General features: G+C 34.2%; 4 protein-coding genes across 5 annotated transcripts; 1 reads left to right on the top strand and 3 right to left on the bottom strand.

The window, feature by feature from the left end:
- Positions 1–218: 218 nt before the first annotated feature.
- Positions 219–1457, bottom strand: LOC109813691 (uncharacterized). The gene has a single exon (XM_020377930.2). The coding sequence runs from the start codon at positions 1455–1457 to the stop codon at positions 219–221; it is 1239 nt and encodes a 412-aa protein (XP_020233519.2).
- Positions 1458–2996: 1539 nt separating this feature from the next.
- LOC109813706 (uncharacterized) lies at positions 2997–4942 on the bottom strand. Its single transcript, XM_083061054.1, has 2 exons — positions 3301–4942; positions 2997–3205 (listed from the first exon to the last, which is right to left on the bottom strand). Exons 1-2 carry the CDS (start codon positions 4940–4942, stop codon positions 2997–2999), a joined length of 1851 nt encoding a protein of 616 aa, XP_082917180.1.
- A 3681-nt stretch (positions 4943–8623) lies between these two features.
- LOC145949483 (single myb histone 4-like) lies at positions 8624–12506 on the top strand. Of its 2 annotated transcripts, XM_083059434.1 has the most exons (4): positions 8624–9728; positions 9830–9901; positions 10009–10176; positions 10697–12506. In XM_083059434.1, the coding sequence occupies exons 1-4, from the start codon at positions 9564–9566 to the stop codon at positions 10709–10711; spliced, it is 420 nt and encodes a 139-aa protein (XP_082915560.1). In that variant the 5' UTR covers positions 8624–9563; the 3' UTR covers positions 10712–12506. The 2 variants fall into 2 exon arrangements, with proteins under 2 accessions (XP_082915560.1, XP_082915561.1); XM_083059435.1 differs by lacking the exon at positions 10697–12506 and having other exon boundaries at positions 8627–9728; positions 10009–10390.
- A 2760-nt stretch (positions 12507–15266) lies between these two features.
- Positions 15267–17993, bottom strand: LOC109795102 (photosynthetic NDH subunit of lumenal location 5, chloroplastic). Its single transcript, XM_020354520.3, has 5 exons — positions 17853–17993; positions 17365–17754; positions 17233–17287; positions 17074–17159; positions 15267–15655 (listed from the first exon to the last, which is right to left on the bottom strand). Exons 1-5 carry the CDS (start codon positions 17898–17900, stop codon positions 15503–15505), a joined length of 732 nt encoding a protein of 243 aa, XP_020210109.1. The 5' UTR covers positions 17901–17993; the 3' UTR covers positions 15267–15502.
- Positions 17994–18306: the final 313 nt, after the last annotated feature.

The raw sequence follows: 18306 nt of genomic DNA on the forward strand, positions 1-18306 counted from the left end.
ACTGGAATCATGGCGTCCGTGCCATATGCTAATCGAAATGGAGTTTCCTTGGTGGTTGATTGAGGCGTGCACGTGTACGCCCAAAGAACTTTAGGAAGCTCTTCGGCCCACGCACCTTTGGTTGTGCCAAGTCGTTTCTTTAGCTCGGTTAGGATAACCTTGTTGGCGGCTTCGGCTTGACCGTTGGACTGTGGATGTTCAACGGACGTGAATCGGTGTCAGATGCCGAGGTTCTCCAAGAAGGTGTTGAATTTTTTATCTGTGAACTGAAGCCCATTATCGGAAATGATTGCGTATGGGATGCCGAACCGGGTGATGATGTTTTTCCATACAAATTTTTGCACATTAGCTGCCGTAATGGTGGCTAGCGGCTCGGCTTCAATCCACTTGGTAAAATAATCAATGGCCACCACTAGGAACTTGCATTGACCTTTGGCGAGTGGGAACGGGCCGAGGATGTCAATGCCCCATAGGGCAAACGGCCAAGGGGCACTGACCGAGTGGAGCTGTTCGGCCGAGGCATGTATTAGGTTGTCGTGCTGTTGGCATTGCTTGCACTTCCTCACGTACTCAGTACAGTCGGTTTTTAGGGTCGGCCAATAATAGCCGGCCCTTAGCACTTTAGCAGCTAGCGTTCTTGCACCTGTGTGTGATCCGCATATTCCTTCATGGATTTCTCTCATGACGTAGTCTGCTTGCGGCTTGTCAATGCATTTCAACAAGGGTGTGGAGAACCCTCGCCAATATAACTCTCCTGCGACCACGGAATACCGCGCTGCTTGGGTTCGAATCTTCTTTGCTTCTACTGGATCGGACGACTCGGAGCCGTTAACAATGAAATTCATGATGTCGGTCATCCATGTGTTTGGTTCTTCAACCGGCATGCATTCCTGTGGGATGCTGGATGTGGGTAGCTCCAAATGGAAAGTTGACCGGAGTTGTCCTGGTTTTCGGCTGCTGGCCAATCGGGCTAACTGGTCAGCTCTTTCATTATTACACCGTGGTGTGTGTCGAACTTGTACATCATGGAATTGATCTTTCATTCCTTTGTACAGATGGTAATACTTCAATAAGTTCGCGTCCTTGACTTGAAAGTTGTCATTGACCTGTTCGGCCACCACTTTCGAGTCGGCCCAACACACGATTTTGGTGGCACCCATCTCGGCAGCCATCCGCATGTCGGCGAGCAAAGCTTCATATTCTGCTTGGTTGTTAGAGGTTTTGAAACCGAACGGCAGTGATTGTTCGAGGGAAATACCGGACGGGCTTTCCAAGATTATTCCGGCACCGCTTCCCTGCTGGTTGGACGATCCGTCTACATGCATGGTCCAAGCGTTGTCCTCGAACTGGCCGAGAGGCGATAATTCATTGACAAAATCAGCTAGGCCTTGTGCTTTGATAGCTCCTCGAGGTTCAAAACGGACGTCAAATTCGGAGAGTTCAATTGACCATGCCATCATTCGGCCGGCCAGTTCTGGCTTTCGGAGTACTTTAGCGATCGTACAATCTGTTCGGACTACCACAGTATGACTTTGAAAGTATTGCCAAAGGCGCCTAGCCGCGTATATGAGTCCTTACGCCACTTTCTCCAACAGTTGGTATCACCGCTCGGCGTCTTGAAGCACTCGGCTTATAAAGTATATCGGTTACTGTTGACCGTCCTGCTCCTGTATTAGTCTGGCGCTTATGCCTTCACCCGAAACTGCTAAATACAGGATTACTTCTCGGCCTGGTATCGGCTTGGTTAGCACTGGAGGAGTGCCGAGACATTTCTTGAAGAGTTGAAAAGATGTTTCGCATTCCTCCATCCATTGAAACCGGTTTGCTTTTTTCAAGACACCAAGGATCGGCTTGGAAGTTTCGGCCATACATGGTAGGAAATGAGACAACGCTGTTAGTCGGTCAGCTAGCTTTTGGACCTCTTTTAAATTTGACGGGCTCCTCATGTCAATAATAGCTTGGCATTTGTCGGGGTTAGCCTCGATGCCCCAGCTTGAAAGCATGAAGCCCAAGAACTTACCGCCCGAGACACCGAACACACATTTGTCCGGGTTGAGTCTCATTTGGTGCTTCCGGAGCGCGTGGAAGACTTCGGCCAGATCAGTGACATGAGAAGGTAAGCTGGCCGATTTGACCACCATGTAGTCAACATAAACCTCCATATTCTTCCCAATCTGACCACCGAAGATCTTGTCCATGAGCCGTTGGTATGTGGCTCCGGAATTCTTTAAGCCGAAAGGCATTACTTGGTAGCAATAATTGGAGGATTCCGTGACGAATGTCGTTTTGTCTTCGTCTCGAGTATGCATACGGATTTGATTATAACCCGAGTATGTGTCGAGAAAGGTTAAGAACTTGTGGCCGACTGCTCCATCAACCAACCGGTCTATGTTTGGCAACGGATATGCATCTTTCGAACATGCTTTGTTTAAGTCTGTGTAATCAGTACACATTCGCCACTTCCCGTTTTCTTTTTTAACCATGACGTCGTTGGCCAGCCATGTTGTGTACTGTATCTCTCGAATGAAACCCGCTTCTAACAACTTGGATACCTCTGCTTCAACTGCCTTCTTTCTCTCTTCCCCCATCTTTCTTTTTCGTTGGGCAACCGGTTTGGCTTCTCGGCATACAGAGAGTTTATGACACAGGAAATTGGGGTCAATACCTGGCATGTCAGCTGGTTGCCATGCAAATAAGTCTTTGTTTCTTCTAACAACTTGTCCGATTTCATGCCTTTCCATCTTAGACAGGTTAGAACCGAGGTAGGTCACGTGTTGGTCGGTTGGCCCGATGACAATTGGATGTCGATCCTCGATTGGCTCGACCCTCTCGTCCTGCTCCATTCGAGGGTCGAAGTCTACTATCATTTCAGGGTCTTGGGCTACCGAGTGTACACGTTTTTCTCCACGCGGCTCGGTCGTTTCAAGACTAGGCAGCCGGAGACTAGCGAAATAACATTCTCTAGCTGCTTTCTGGTCCGCATGTACTGTGATGATTCAGCCTGATTCGGAAGGGAATTTCATGGCTAAGTGCGGAGTTGATACGATCGCACCCAGTCTGTTGAGAGAAGGCCTGCCGAGAAGGATGTTATATGACTTGTTGGCGTACGCAACCACGTACTTGACCGGAATGTCTCGAGCTTCGGCTCCATCAAAGGAGAAACGAGTGGATAACTTGATGTATCCTCTCGTCTGTACATGTTCGCCTGAAAATCCGACCAAGGGTTCATTATACGGAATTAATTTGGCCTCGGGATGCCGAGCTGTTTGAATGTATTCCAATACAGAATATCGGCCGAACTGCCCTGGTCAACCAGCGTTTTTCGAACGATGCAGTTCTGAATTTCGACACTGATGACCATTGGATCGTCTTGGTCAGGATCAATGCCCTTGAAATCTGCTTCTGTGAACGTGATGGCCGGTATCCTGCGTTGAGTTCGTTCCACCGCGTGTACGGCTCGGACAGCTCGCAGGTGCCTCTTTTGTGCCGATGAGGAAGCGCCTCCGCCAGCAAATCCGCCAGAAATAGTGTTAATGACTCTTCGGGGCTGAGTCGTCGGCTTGTCTTCCTTTCGGCCTCTCGACCGACTTCGTTCCCTATAAGGACGTCTATCAGATCTGTCTTGCTCGGGTTGATCTCGACGGTGCCGACGATCATCATGTCGGGGGGAACGAGGTCGATCAACAAAATGCTGAAGCTGTCCTTGTTTGATTAAGTCCTCGATCTTGTCCCTCAGAGCCGCGCACTCTTCAGTTGAGTGACCCCGGTTGCGATGGTATTTGCAAGACTTGGTAGTATACGCGCGTGGGGGAGTTGAAGCACGTTTTGGCACTGCCAGGACCTCCGACGTGAGTGCTTGGTCTAGTACAGGTGATTGAGTGGTGTTTAGAGGAGTGTAGTGGGAGTACCTTGGTCCTCGAATAGGCTTTTCTCTCGAGACGAGGTCCTTGGGACGACTACGGTATGAGCCTTCGGCTGGTTTCTCGGCCTTGGCCGAGACTTCCGCCCTGGCCTGATTGTGGAATTCCGCGAGTTCTTCCATCTGCATATATTTATCGGCGCGGCGCCGCAAATCATCCATGTCAGACGGGGGTTTCTTGCATATACTGTTAGCAAAGGGTCCCGGCTTCAGGGCTGTAGTCAAATGATGGAGGGCAACGGCCGGATTGAGGTCTCGAATCTCGAGAGCTGCTTTGTTGAATCGGGTCATGAAAGCCCGAAGGGATTCCTTCTTTTCTTGTCTTATGCTTACCAGCGCAAGGGAGGTCAAATGGTGGGGTCGGCTAGTGGCAAACTGGATGGTGAACTGGGATGCGAGGGTGTTGAAAGAGTCTATTGAGTTGGCCGGGAGACGAGTGAACCAACTCAATTCTCTTCCTTTCAGAGATGTTGGGAAGATACGACATAGGGCGGCATCGTCGGTGGTGCTGAGTGTGACTTGGGTGAGGAAAATATCGACGTGTTCGTCGGGGTCAGTGGTCCCATCGTACTTATCTATCGGAAGGAACTTCCAATGGTCTAGAAGGCAGGATTGCATTATGTTGGGGGTGAAAGGGTGTCGGTGTGCTCCGATAGGTGGAGCGTATGCGGGTCGGCTAGTAACTTGAGCAGCCGAGGCGTGGTTTCCTGGGGCGACAGTGGAAGTGTGGGGAAGAGATGTATGTCTGAGCGAGTGGAACGAACCCTGGGTATGAGTCAGCTCGGAAGGTTTCCAAGTGGGATCTTTGTTTTGATTTTTCAAGGCAGCATTCTCTTCCCTCAAAGCGGCCATCTCACGAGCGTCTTTCTCTCGTTGTTGTTTCATGGCGGCCATTTCCTCCTTTAGTTGTTTCACCATCTCGGCCATGTTAGTCTCGTCGATCGTCTCGGCGGTATCTGCTTCGGATTGGTGTTCATCTTCAGATCGGTGGTCTCCCATGTGATTTCTCCTTGTCTTTGCCATGGTCTCTTTCCAATAGTACCTAGTCTGACTTCTTCAAAAGCTGTCGGTTCGGCCCCACGGTGGACGCCAAAATGTACCTGTCTGAGGGTACACTCGTAGTCTTCTGGGGTATAGGAGGGTCGAACGGGAGCTTCAGGTGGATTCCTCAAAAGGGGGGAGGTACCTGCAAAAGGCACTCCGACGCTCAAGTCAGGACAAGCACGAATCTCTAGGGTAATAATTGAACAGTGACATACCTCGTTACGTGTGACCTATTTATAATACCTGACATGGGCCTGAGCATAGTGGGCTTTTTCTGACATTTACCAAATTAGGTAATACGATGTTAATCAGTGGGTTACGCCTTAATCATGTTTCTTCTCTTATTAATCGGGATCGCTGTTTCTAATTACTCTAATGACCTTCAGCCGGGCCGATACAGGATGACCGAGACGTTGTGTTCGGCATCTTGCCGAGCCGATATGAGCGGATGTGGATCTTGATCTTGTGCCGAGCCGGAATGACCTCTGACTTGCGTCAATATCTGGTAGAATATGACGTGCCGGTCCACGTGGCCGATCCACGTGGCTGACGGGATCCTTCCGGTACAATTCCTATATATAAGATTCAATTATCTAATTTATCAATATTAAAAAAATATAATTAATTTAACTAATAACAATAAATTTATCCTATTTATATAATTTTTTTCTAAAATTATCTTTATATTACTCTTCTTTTCTAATTAATACTCATATATCTCATAACTAATTAGTATACATGTCTTGTATTATAATTAATGTATTTTACTAAATTAAGATAATATATTTTAATTAAGGATATTTTAATCTAAAAATAATTAATATATGAGACAATAGAAATTGAATCTTATATAAAAGAATAAAAAATTATTTTGAATTGGGTAAAAAAAGTAATATTAACTAAGATGATTAATATTATTTTAAATTAAATAGATTTGGCACGCTACATAGTTACAAACGATTGATAGGGTTTGAAATGTCAACATAGTTAGAATTTGAACTAGCAAAATGAGTTACATCTAACCTACTAATAGCGTGTTTGGAAACACGTTTCAAACGTGGAAAACCACGTTAAACGTGGAAGCTATTAGTAATAGATTCCACGTTCAATGTAGTTTTCCACGTTTGAAACGTGTTTCCAAACACGCTCTAAGGCTGCCCAATGTACACCACATGTTATAATGGGTTGGTGGTCTTCTAAATTGATTCCCATATCCGGCCCTATTATACGATCTATGTGCTTTTATTAATTATTCAACGTCAAATTCTATATAAAAAATAAAAAATAAATTGTGAAAGAAAGAAAAGCAGTTATGCATATGACTATATGAATATAAGTGGGTTAAAGGTCTTAATTTACTTTACTTTTAGTGCTTAATTTTTTTTATCCCATTAACATTATAGTCTTTAGCATTAAAATTTTTGTTCACGAAGTAAACATCTAGTGACGAGTAAACATCTAGAGACTTAACTAAATAAATATTGTTAAGGAACTAAAAATAATTGAAAAAAATTCAGAAATTAAAAACAATTTAATCCTAATTTCAAAATTAACTTAACATAATTATATCAAAATTTAAAATTAAGCATAATTATAGAGAATTAAATTATTGAAAATCGTTATATTTGGACGAGAAAGTTAATACGCAAACACTTTTTTTTATTGTTATAAAAATAAATATAAAAATATAAAAGTATTTTTTGTGTATAAATATATTATTTAACTGGGAGATGATCAAGAAAATAAAATGTTAATTAGCTTAAAAATATTTTTAAGAAATTATAAATTACTAGTATTTTAGTCTATACAATATTCATACATATTTATTATCTATAATTAAAATTTACAATAAATTATATATATATATATACATATTATATTTGAATATATAAATCATATTTAAAATTAGTATATATTAATATTTTTAAATATATAAATTATATTTTAAATTTACGATAAATAATTTGTATTATAACAATTTTTTATTTTTAATAATTTATTTTAAAATATTAATATTTAATTTATAAATAATTATAATAAATAAAAATCAAATTAAAAAAGAAATTAAAAAAATCATGCATACTCTCATTGAAAAACAATTATTAAAAATACTTTTGTGTAAAATAGATGTTCATATTTAATATATAAGTATTTATTAAATAACTTAATTAAATATATAATTTTCATAAAAGATTAAAAAAACTAGTCAAAATAATATAAATAATCTACGACAGTAGATAAAAGGAATATCTTTTCCTTCAATTACTTTTGGTGTCATTTTAATAGAATTATTTCTCCTTCAAATAAAAACTTCTATTATATAACTATATATTATACAATTTATTTTAAAAATTATTGTTTTTTATAAAAAATAAATAGAGATACAAAATATATCTATTTCAACAACAACAAAACAATAATAATAATAATATTATTATTATTAAAATATATTATACTTTAAAATTTATACTATTAAAATATATTAATGATATTTAAAACATTTTATATTTTTAATGTCGGGGTCGTAAATATCACAGATTTTAGTGCCTTTATACTAGTTAATGATTCATAGACTATTTTCAAGTGTTGAAGTCTGACACTTGCCGGATTACAACAGCATTAACAATGAAAGCAAGTTGAAAATAATACACAAATTTAACAATCCAAAAATTTTACTGGAATAATATTTATTTATATATTTAAAATATTAAAAATTTTACATATAATTTTTAAAAGTATATATATTATAATTATTTTTTACAAGCTTTTATATTTACGATTACGATTGAAAATGAAAATAAATTAAATTAGCGTAAATTATATTATAAGTTAGTAGGTTTAAATATAACTTTCTTTAAAAATATATGTCCTAAATATGACTTATTTATCTATTATAAATTTTTTTAAATGATTGATTAAAATTATAATCCTAAAAACTTACTTTATAATAATTTAACACTAATAAAAATATATAAAAGAAAATATGTTAAATTGTATAAAAATTAAGTTTAATTTATTTATGATATCGACATGTTTTATATATCTAATATAAATTTTTAGATAACAATTCATTTTAAAACATATTTTATAATAAAAATTCTAAATAGAACATAAATCTTTCGAATTTTCTTATTTTGATTTTTTTTAATCAATGTATACAATCTTACAATCTTTACTATTTTAATTTTTTAATTAAAATATACAATAATTAGAAAATACAAAAGATAAATATACATGTTGTAAAATTTATTTTATCAAAAATTAAAATTTTTAATATATTACATTATGTATGTGAGCATTTATATATATATATATATATATATATATATATATATATATATATTATAATTAAATTTTTAAAAATTTGACTTATTATTAAAAAATATTCTTTATAACATGTGATAACTAATCTCTTTCAAAAATTTGATATATATATTTATTTTGTTATAATATAATTTATTTTTTAAAATATATTATTTTTTTATTAAAAAAATATGGATACCCCTACTACCCTCAAACGTCCCTGAATATTAAGGTGAAAGCAAGTTGAAAATAATTTAAAAAACAAGTTTCTGTATGTTGAATTCATATAATTCTGTCACTGGGTTAATCCAATTGTTAGAAAAAGTTTTTAATAATTGGTGGTTTCCATTTTCTTTATTACAGGAAAACACGAGATCTACTTGTCTGGCAAAAATAGTTTCTAGTTTTCACATAAGTTTTCACACAAGTTTTTTTCACTCTGTCAAGTTTCTCTCGGGTTTGTGAAGAAATAAAAATCATTTTTATTTATTAATAAATTATTTTAAAATATTAATATTTAATTTATAAATAGTTATGATAAATAAAAATTAAATTAAATAAGAAATTAAAAAAATTCTTATAAACTTTTTCTTTAAAGAAAAACTATATGAAATAACAAAAAATTTAATGAATTAAATTATTAGCAAAATAAAAAAAATTGTGAATATAGTGATGAAACTGTTTAGTTAAGTTATGATTAAAATAAAGAAATAAAAAAGATAGTTTCAATTTTATAAAAAAAGTAATTGAAAAACGGTTATGAACCAATTTGAGAAGAAAATAAATGACAGAATCAAATAATTATTGTGATATTATCGTATTTTCAATTAAAAATGACGTTTTTATATTTTTAAAATTCACCTATTTTTAAAAATATTTTTAGAAAATATTTTCTAAAATTAAAATTAAACATATTTTCAAACTTATTTTCTTTAAAAATGGAAACAAAAAATAGTAAAATCTAGTTCACTATTGTGTTTCTTTTTTTTTTAAGCATACAAAATTTTCTTTTTTTTCCTGCAATTTAAAAAAAATATTATAGTATTACTCATTCAGTACTCTAATACCAATTTTATAGATTAATTATTTAATTTAATTATCTAACGGCTAATTAATACTCACATGATATGTTTCTTTTTTTCAAGTTTCACACAAATTTTGTTCCTAGCCTTTGTTTAGGGTTTATTATGTCCATAAGTTTCCTATGTCAAGTTTCAGACAAATTTTGTTTCTTTCTCTATCTTTAATTTTTCTTCTGTGAAGACTATTGCAAATAAAGATAATAATAGTAAGTGTAATGGCCACATCAAAGCAGAAGATAGCGAAGAATAAATGGACAAAAGAGGAAGAAAAAGCCCTAATAGCTGGAGTCATGAAACATGGTGAGGGATTTTGGAAAAAAATCCTTCAAGATCCTGAATTTTCTGATGTTCTTAGTTCACGATCGAACGTGAATATCAAGGTAATATAATTATAAGAAATGTATTTATTTTATTTATAACTTTAGATTTGAGTTATAGTGTATTTGATTATTTAATTATAGCGAATTGATTTTCTGTTCAGGATAAATGGCGAAATCTGAATCTAGGTTTTCAAGTCTCTAATGTCCCTTCGACTCCTCCTGCCACCACCATTGTATATAATTTATTTTTATTTCTTTTTGTTTATTTTACTTTTTTAATCTAATTGCTTCTAAATTTTTTATCTAATAAAATATTTCACTTTTCATTTGAGTATTTAAGGGTACAAGCATGTTTATGGAAGAAACACCAGAGATGTTTTCGGAGCAGATGGGTCTCATAAATAGAAAGAGCAGGGAATTTTTTGGCATCTATGCCTCACAGCCACCCACGCCATCAGGGTTGTTTGACACCTATGTCTCACAGCCGCCCATGCCATCGTCGTTAAAGGTAAATTAATAGGACTTACGTGTGACGTGTCTAGTATTTTTTTTTTTTTGTCAACACTTGTGACTGTGGTTGGTTAATCCTTGTTGCTTAATAATCACCAAGTCAGAAGAGCAATATTAGGATAGAAATGGTGGTTTTTGCTACATTATGTTACTTGTAATGAAACTGTTGGTTCCGGTTTAATTCCCAAAATGAGTCATTTTTGCATATTAAACTACTGCTATGTGATCCGTCATTAAATTACTCCTTCAATTTAAACAACCATTTTGATAAGTATGCTTCTATGCCAATATAGTCTGAACTTTGTATGATTTTTTTTTTATATAAAAGGTGTAACATAGGAATTGTTTGCTGAATTTAAATCAAAGTATTCACTTTTTTTTTTTAATTTTAACTATTATATATATATATATATATATATATATCAGCTTTAGTTATAAGTTTAACATTTTATTTTTTTTCTATAATTTAAAGTTTATTATGTGTTATTAATTATAAAAAATAATATTTGACTTAACAGGATAAATATGACTAGCATTTATACGAGGTCAGACAACAAGAAATCATCATCCATAACCATGTTTAAAAGTGAATGTGTGCTGAAAGGGAATGTTTGAAGTGGAGTAAGGACAAAATAAAAAGAGTTTATATCCTAGGTACTTCTAGATAAATTTTAGTAAATTCTTAGTTTCATAAGAAAACTAAGGGTTACTCTTCTTTCAACATATTATGTTATGTATGATTGGTTAAAGTTGTTGGAATTTAAAAATATAATTTATGTTGATAACTTGAAATTAATAACGATTACACTATTAATTTAACAGTTTTTCATTTATTGTTATTGGCATCACTTTTAACTCTTCTGTAATGCTATAAAAAAATATTTCAATTATTTTAAAATTCAATTTTGATCTCTATAAACTTTTTTTCTCCCATTTTTAATCCTTAATTTATTTATATTCATCAATACTAGTCCTTAATAGAACTCTTTTCTTCTTTTGTTGCTCCATTATAATCTCTCTTAGGAAGTAATATTAATGAGTAAAACTACATGAGAGGCTAAAAATGGATATAAAATTTTATGAAAGCCCTAAAACCATAACATAAAGGCCAGAAATTGCCGTGTTTAATTCCGTGGATAGTAGCCGGTATAGTAATGGTGGGCTTTTTGACCCCACTAAATTAAAAAAAATTAAAAATACACAAAATAAATTTTAAAAAAAACTAATTACAAAAATAGGTAATTTTGGACACGTAGGCGCTGATGTGGCATACAAGGCGCAGGGGTAAGGCGTTTTGTAGATGACGCCTTCCCCCATGCGTTTTCTGCGGCTGATGTGGCAATGAACAGAAAACGCCCAGACCCCGTGCGCCATCTTCAAAACCACAAACAGTCCCTCCCCCATGCGCCTTCTTCAAAGCCATCTCCAAATCATTAATTATTCCCTCTAATTATATATACCATATATACAACAGATTTAAGAAAGGTACCCAAAGCTTTCTAAAGATTTACCTCTAAAATCATCTTTTTGAAATAGTTTTTGGTTAGAAGAGACATTGACTTATTATTGTAAGATCCTATATTTCAACAAACTAAAACCTACCAACTATGTTCACTTCAACAAGAAAAAGCTAGTTTAAAGTGTATTTTTAATATTTAGTTATTTTACGTAAAAAAAAATAATTAATGAATAAGAAAAAGCTAGTTTAAAGTGTACTTTTAATATTATTTATATAATTTTATAATGTACTTTTAATGTTATTTACATTAATTTGGAATTATAGTAATATAGTTTATTTTTAATATATATCACAAACAAATTATGCACGTAAATATATTAATATAATTATGTTATTTATATAAAATAATTAATACATTATTTATTTAAATTATACACCTAAAGATAACCTAATTATCTTGACTTAATATATTTTGTTATCTTAATATTATTTATTCATTTAGCCTTTTCAGCATTAAATTAATTAATCATAGTTAATCATAGAGATTAAAACGAGACAAAACTATGTTTGCAAAAACTTAAAATATAAATATAAATGTGAAATTTTAAGTTAAGACTTATTAACTATATTACTATAATTCTTTTTAATTTTTTAGAATTCGATCTTGAGGTCAAGCTCAACAACGCAAAATAAGCCTTGAGTTTAAAAATTTATATTATTTTAATAACACTGTCAAATAATAATAAACGTATGAAGGAGACGTTTTGAAGAGTTTTTACGGAATTTATTTCACTTTATAAAACTTACTTATGATTTTATATAAATAAATTTAATAATTATTTTTGGGCAAATAACAATCCAATTTAATTTATACTTTTCTATTTTTGTATAAAAAACATCATCTCTTAATAAGTCTTAACTTAAAATTTCACATTTATATTTATATTTTAAGTTTTTGCAAACATAGTTTTGTCTCGTTTTAATCTCTATAATTAACTATGATTAATTAATTTAATGCTGAAAAGGCTAAATGAATAAATAATATTAAGATAACAAAATATATTAAGTCAAGATAATTAGGTTATCTTTAGGTGTATAATTTAAATAAATAATGTATTAATTATTTTATATAAATAACATAATTATATTAATATATTTACGTGCATAATTTGTTTGTGATATATATTAAAAATAAACTATATTACTAAAATTCCAAATTAATGTAAATAACATTAAAAGTACATTATAAAATTATATAAATAATATTAAAAGTACACTTTAAACTAGCTTTTTCTTACTCATTAATTATTTTTTTTACGTAAAATAACTAAATATTAAAAATACACTTTAAACTAGCTTTTTCTTGTTGAAGTGAACATAGTTGGTAGGTTTTAGTTTGTTGAAATATAGGATCTTACGATAATAAGTCAATGTCTCTTATAACCAAAAACTATTTCAAAAAGATGATTTTAGAGGTAAATCTTCAGAAAGCTTTGGGTACCTTTCTTAAATCTGTTGTATATATGGTATATATAATTAGAGGGAATAATTAATGATTTGGAGATGGCTTTGAAGAAGGTGCATGGGGGAGGGACTGTTTGTGGTTTTGAAGATGGCGCACGGGATCTGGGCGTTTTCTGTTCATTGCCACATCAGCCGCAGAAAACGCATGGGGGAAGGCGTCATCTACAAAACGCCTTACCCCCTGCGCCTTGTATGCCACATCAGCGCCTATGTGTCCAAAATCACCTATTTTAGTAATTAGTTTTTTTTTTTTAATTTATTTTGTGTATTTTTAATTTTTTTTAATTTAGTGGGGTCAAAAAGCCAAAGTTGCCTCATGTTTTCCGGAAGATTATTTTCTTGTTTTATATAGTTTCTCTTTGTAGATGAAACAAATCCATTTTTTTACGTTGTTATAGTATCATTTCATTCGGTAGATGAAAGACTAATTTTCCAAGATTCATTTTGACATTGAAAATGTACTGGCTTACACCAAAACTTTAGGGGGGAAAACTCATTCATTTTATTTGATTTAGTTAATTTATAATAGGGATATTATAGCAATTTACTTTTAAAAATAAAATAAAATAATTTTTCCTTCTCTGGCCTCTGAACTCCTTTCTCAATCACATTTCTCCCTTTTCTCTCATCCATATTATGAACAAATGGATCAAAATAACGAATGAGTCTTTTGTCAATAAATTCTAAACTAATCTACTAATGTACTTCACCTAAAAAAGTTAAGTGTAAGTTCATTAACAATTTCCCCAAACACATGAATTGTTTAAAGAAAAATAACATTTTTATGTGCATAAATGCCTTATTTTGGTTCTTACAAAGGATTTTTGCGTCTTTCCAATCTTGTAAGAATTGTCATTTTTGTTGTATTAAGTTTGTAAAGTTTGTAAGCATTTATAGGTATCGTTAGTAAAAATGATAAAACTTGATAATTGGTGAAGTCACCGGGATAAGGCGAACTAGTTAAATAATTATGGTTGAGTTCAAGTAGCCATAAACAAGATATTGCCCATCTACAACACCACCAATTGCTGAAGCAGGGGAGCACTAATAAATAACACATGGGAAACCACTACCTTTTTCTGAAGCTTACTAAAGGTACATTTTGATATTCTCGAAGAATCCGACATGAAAGCATATCATCTTCCAAACTCCATACTTTGGAGACTATGAACTCTACTCACAAGCTTTAAACTCAACTGAAATATGCCAAATCGCCTTCGTCTTCTAGTCTTGGCATTCGAGGGGTTGTAAACCAGTTTGCCTAGCCTAACGTGAGACAAATCACCATCATTTTACACTCGAGTTATGGACAAGATTGGTAAACTTACTCACCTGGCCAATCTCGTACCAGAGTTATGCATGATTGATAAGCTATTAGACTTCATGTCGACTTAAAGGTTGGCTTATCTAGAAACAACTAGCATCAGCCTAGTAATAAAATTATCATCAATGTAATATTTTCTCCTGATTTAAAAAAACAAAAAAAAAAGCCAATCTAAGTTGGTGGAGTGGGACCCCATTAATTATGAAGGCAATTCTATTTATTCTTACAAAACCCCATGATGTTGTCATTTTGTTATAAGACACTTCTGTTCTCATTTATTACTGAACAATCCATATAAAATCTCTCATCTATTACTTTGGTTTTATACGACACTTATCTTCTCATCTGCAACCCATTTCAAGACAAAACTTATCCTCTATTCAGAGGTTCAAACACTACGTAGAAAGAGGAGCGTTAGAGACATATAGCTAGATGATAGAGATGAACCTCAGCGTCAATCAAGCTATATGCTTTCAAATTTAAAACTAAAATGGGTATCACCTAATACACGATTTAAAGGAAGGATATCTTCTGAAACAGTAAGAGGAATTTCGTTTAGAAACTTCAATGACATTCTTAAAGGGTCTAGGGAAAAAAATATATATAATTTCGATGAAGATAACACTAGAATCGTTAGGAAGAAGTCTTCCACAATTCACTAGCAATGATATCGTATTTCATCATGCATCTTGTAGAAGACTCCTATAAATCTCTAGCCATCCAATTCCCCAAGGAAACCGCACTTTGCCTTGAGGAGATACCGTTCAAATGGGATATTAAGTTTTTCCAACCAGGCAAATCAAAATATAATTCAACCAGAATACAGGTGTCTGATAAAAGTTTGTAGGTTCAGTATGAAAATAAAAAGTTACTCAGCTTATCTTAATAGTCAAACAAAAATTTTCAGAAAGCAGGAGTTTCTTCTCGACCACACCCCCCCCCCCCCCCGGGTTTTTCCCTTCTTTTAAGTCAACAAGTTAATAGAAGGAATGACCAACAAAATACACAAGAACCACCTCAAGCACTTGGAAGCTCACCACAGTCACTGATGGTCACCTTCTTCCTAGGACGGTCACCCCTATCTGTCTCCTGTGATTCAATCAACCTAACAATATCCATGCCTTCCAAAACTTGGCCAAATACTACATGCCTCTGATCCAGCCATGGTGTCTGAGAAAATTCACCAAACAAGTTGATTATGTCAAAACCAAGGAACACAAACAATTTCAACCGTAGTTTACTACATAGATAGCTATTTAAGAGTTTTTAACATTTCATCATAAATATGAATCAAATGTTAGGTTGTAGACAGCATTAGATTCTTCAATTATAATTTATAATCAATGTTGTCAGAATCAAGACCTGCTCCCACAATTTCACCATATTACGACCTGCTCCCAAGATGAATCAAGAGCAAGATTGTGGATCAGACCTTTTCCTCGAATGTGGGATTGGACTTTTCCAATCTTGTATGACCTGGTTTCCCTGAATGCAGTTTAACCTTTTGCCATAAATCGGCACATTCTCCCTCATTCTCATACCTATGAACCTCACAGCACACTCCATTTTCTCTCCCTCTTCAAATCTCTCAGTCTCTTGGCCTCCCCTCTTGTCTCTCTCAAACTCTTGGTTCTGATTTCTGAAATTATTTGCTGCTGTTTGTTCAGACTTGCTGTGACTGTGAGCACACTGCTTGTCTTGCACTCTGACTTCTGAATCTTTCAAGTTTAGATCCTCAGTGTGTGTGTGTGTGTGCTGTGACTATGAGTGCTGATAGTGCTACTACTACATCAGCTGCACTTATAGATTAATTTGATGTTCCTAATGCTGGAGAGAGTGGTGATGAAAGTGGAGCATGAGTTTAATGAAGGTGCAGCATGATGAAGGTGGAGCATGAGATTAATGAAGATGCAGCAAAGAATGTGTTCGAGGATAACATATAGTATGTATGCATGCATGCACGCATCTATCTATTAGTGTAAATGTATAATTTAGCATTGTTTTACAAACTTGCAACCGCCTTCCTGATCCTAAGTAGGATCTAGATCTTTGACAACATGGATTATAATATGTTGAAATTTGCTATTTTCTATATTTGAGGTTTTCACAGATGAAATCAACGATCTTGTCATTGATTGCACAGAAAAATAAGCAAAAATTGGCATATTTTAGTGACAGGGAAGATCAGGCTCATTTGACATGCACATGGAAAAGTTGCCAATAAAGTTAACAGATGATACCAGTTGCCCAACAACCATGTTAGTTTTATACAGGCATGTGTTAGAAATACAGCATACTCATTTAATCACAGTATTTTGACTTTTACTCGTCTTTCTTTCTCCATCCTCAATCCTCATCTAGGTGTAGTGGCTTGCTGTTTTCTTAGAAGGGGTGAAGAAGGGGATGAAAGAAGGAGAACACCAGATATCAATTTAAACTCGAGTGCATTTTTTTAATACATTCCCATGTGCATGTTTGGATTTGATTATTTAAAAGAATAATCAAGTTAACAGGAAGTGCATGGAACTTGGGGAAGGGTTTTGACCAGAACAAGCATGGATAATTGAAAACATTGAAGAGAAATATACCTTGACAGTGCATATGAAAAACTGACTCCCATTTGTGTTGGGACCTGCATTTGCCATGCTAACAACTCCTGGTCCAGTATGAGACACTAGAGATATTGTACACATGAGTATTAGTAGTAGTTTTGAAATTGAAAACAGGAAATGTAATGAGAGACTGACATTTAAAATTCTCATCTTTGAAAGTACGACCATATATACTTTTGCCTCCAGTTCCCTGCAAATGCAATATGTGATTGTTGATTGGAATGGAAATTGGTAAGAAAAAGAGATGTGGCATTGGCAATAACATACATTTCCTTTGTCAAAGTCGCCTCCTTGAATCATGAAATCCTTGATGACACGATGGAAGGAAGAGCCCTTATAGCCAAAGCCCTTCTCTCCAGTGCAAAGGGCGCGGAAGTTCTCCGCTGTTTGGGGGACATCGTCGCCGTATAGTCCAATCACAATCCGTCCCGCAAGCTTACCAACTGGATTCCCAATACTGATGTCAAAGTATACTTTCTGAGTCACTTTTGACTGCACACTTGCCTCCAAAGAAGAACTCGCAACAACACGAACGCTTCTGCTTCCCCTTGTTGCCCCTTTCACACTCACAGAACAACCGCCAAACCCAAACCCTCGCACAAGCTTAAGGTTAGAATTAGGGTTACGGTTCAAAGCTTTGGTTTCTCCAACATTTGACTGACAACACAAACACAAATGAATCATAAATAATAATAATAATAATAATAATCATAATAATAATAATAACAACATTCATTTCAACCAAAACTAATTACCAGTCTCGGTGTTGCAGTTGCAGTTGTAAATGCTGCCGCCATGGACATGGTTATGGATTGCCTCTAACAAACCTCACCCTCCCAGACACCTGACAACGGGACTGTGAGTGAGACCGAGAGGATATTATATCATCTCAATCTTAATTCTCAAGTTCAAGTAACATAAATTACCATCATATCCCTCTCCAACTAACGCATCTTCCAATGAATATCCCATGTCTTTAAAATCACACCGCTATTAATAGTAACATAGCTCTAAATTATGAAGTATAAATTTTTTTTAACTTAATTTATATATTAAAAATTTTATATTTAATAATTAAATTATTAAAATTTTGATATAAAATATGAGTTATTAAATAAAATAAATCTAGATACTTATTTTTAAAATAAATAATTTTTTTCTCTTATATATATGTATAAATATATATTAAATTCAAAACATATTTTAATA

Source organism: Cajanus cajan, chromosome 7 (genome assembly GCF_000230855.2).
Source record: "Cajanus cajan strain Asha chromosome 7, NIPB_CcT2T_4, whole genome shotgun sequence".
In the NCBI taxonomy this organism is placed as follows: domain Eukaryota; kingdom Viridiplantae; phylum Streptophyta; class Magnoliopsida; order Fabales; family Fabaceae; genus Cajanus; species Cajanus cajan.

Bases quoted from the DNA above. Each gene is read 5' to 3' on its own strand.
- LOC109795102 (XM_020354520.3), bottom strand. From the start codon at position 17,900: ATGTCCATGGCGGCAGCATTTACAACTGCAACTGCAACACCGAGACTG. The intron at 17,288-17,364 runs GTATGTTATTGC...TTGCATTTGCAG, and splicing joins GCGACTTTGACAAAGGAAAT to GGAACTGGAGGCAAAAGTAT. The intron at 15,656-17,073 runs GTATATTTCTCT...GAATTTTCTCAG, and splicing joins TTTTCATATGCACTGTCAAG to ACACCATGGCTGGATCAGAG.
- LOC109813691 (XM_020377930.2), bottom strand. From the start codon at position 1,457: ATGGCATGGTCAATTGAACTCTCCGAATTTGACGTCCGTTTTGAACCT.
- LOC109813706 (XM_083061054.1), bottom strand. From the start codon at position 4,942: ATGGCAAAGACAAGGAGAAATCACATGGGAGACCACCGATCTGAAGAT. The intron at 3,206-3,300 runs GTTCGGCCGATA...TCGGATTTTCAG, and splicing joins AACGCTGGTTGACCAGGGCA to GCGAACATGTACAGACGAGA.
- LOC145949483 (XM_083059434.1), top strand. From the start codon at position 9,564: ATGGCCACATCAAAGCAGAAGATAGCGAAGAATAAATGGACAAAAGAG. The intron at 9,729-9,829 runs GTAATATAATTA...TTTTCTGTTCAG, and splicing joins GATCGAACGTGAATATCAAG to GATAAATGGCGAAATCTGAA. The intron at 9,902-10,008 runs GTATATAATTTA...TGAGTATTTAAG, and splicing joins CTCCTCCTGCCACCACCATT to GGTACAAGCATGTTTATGGA.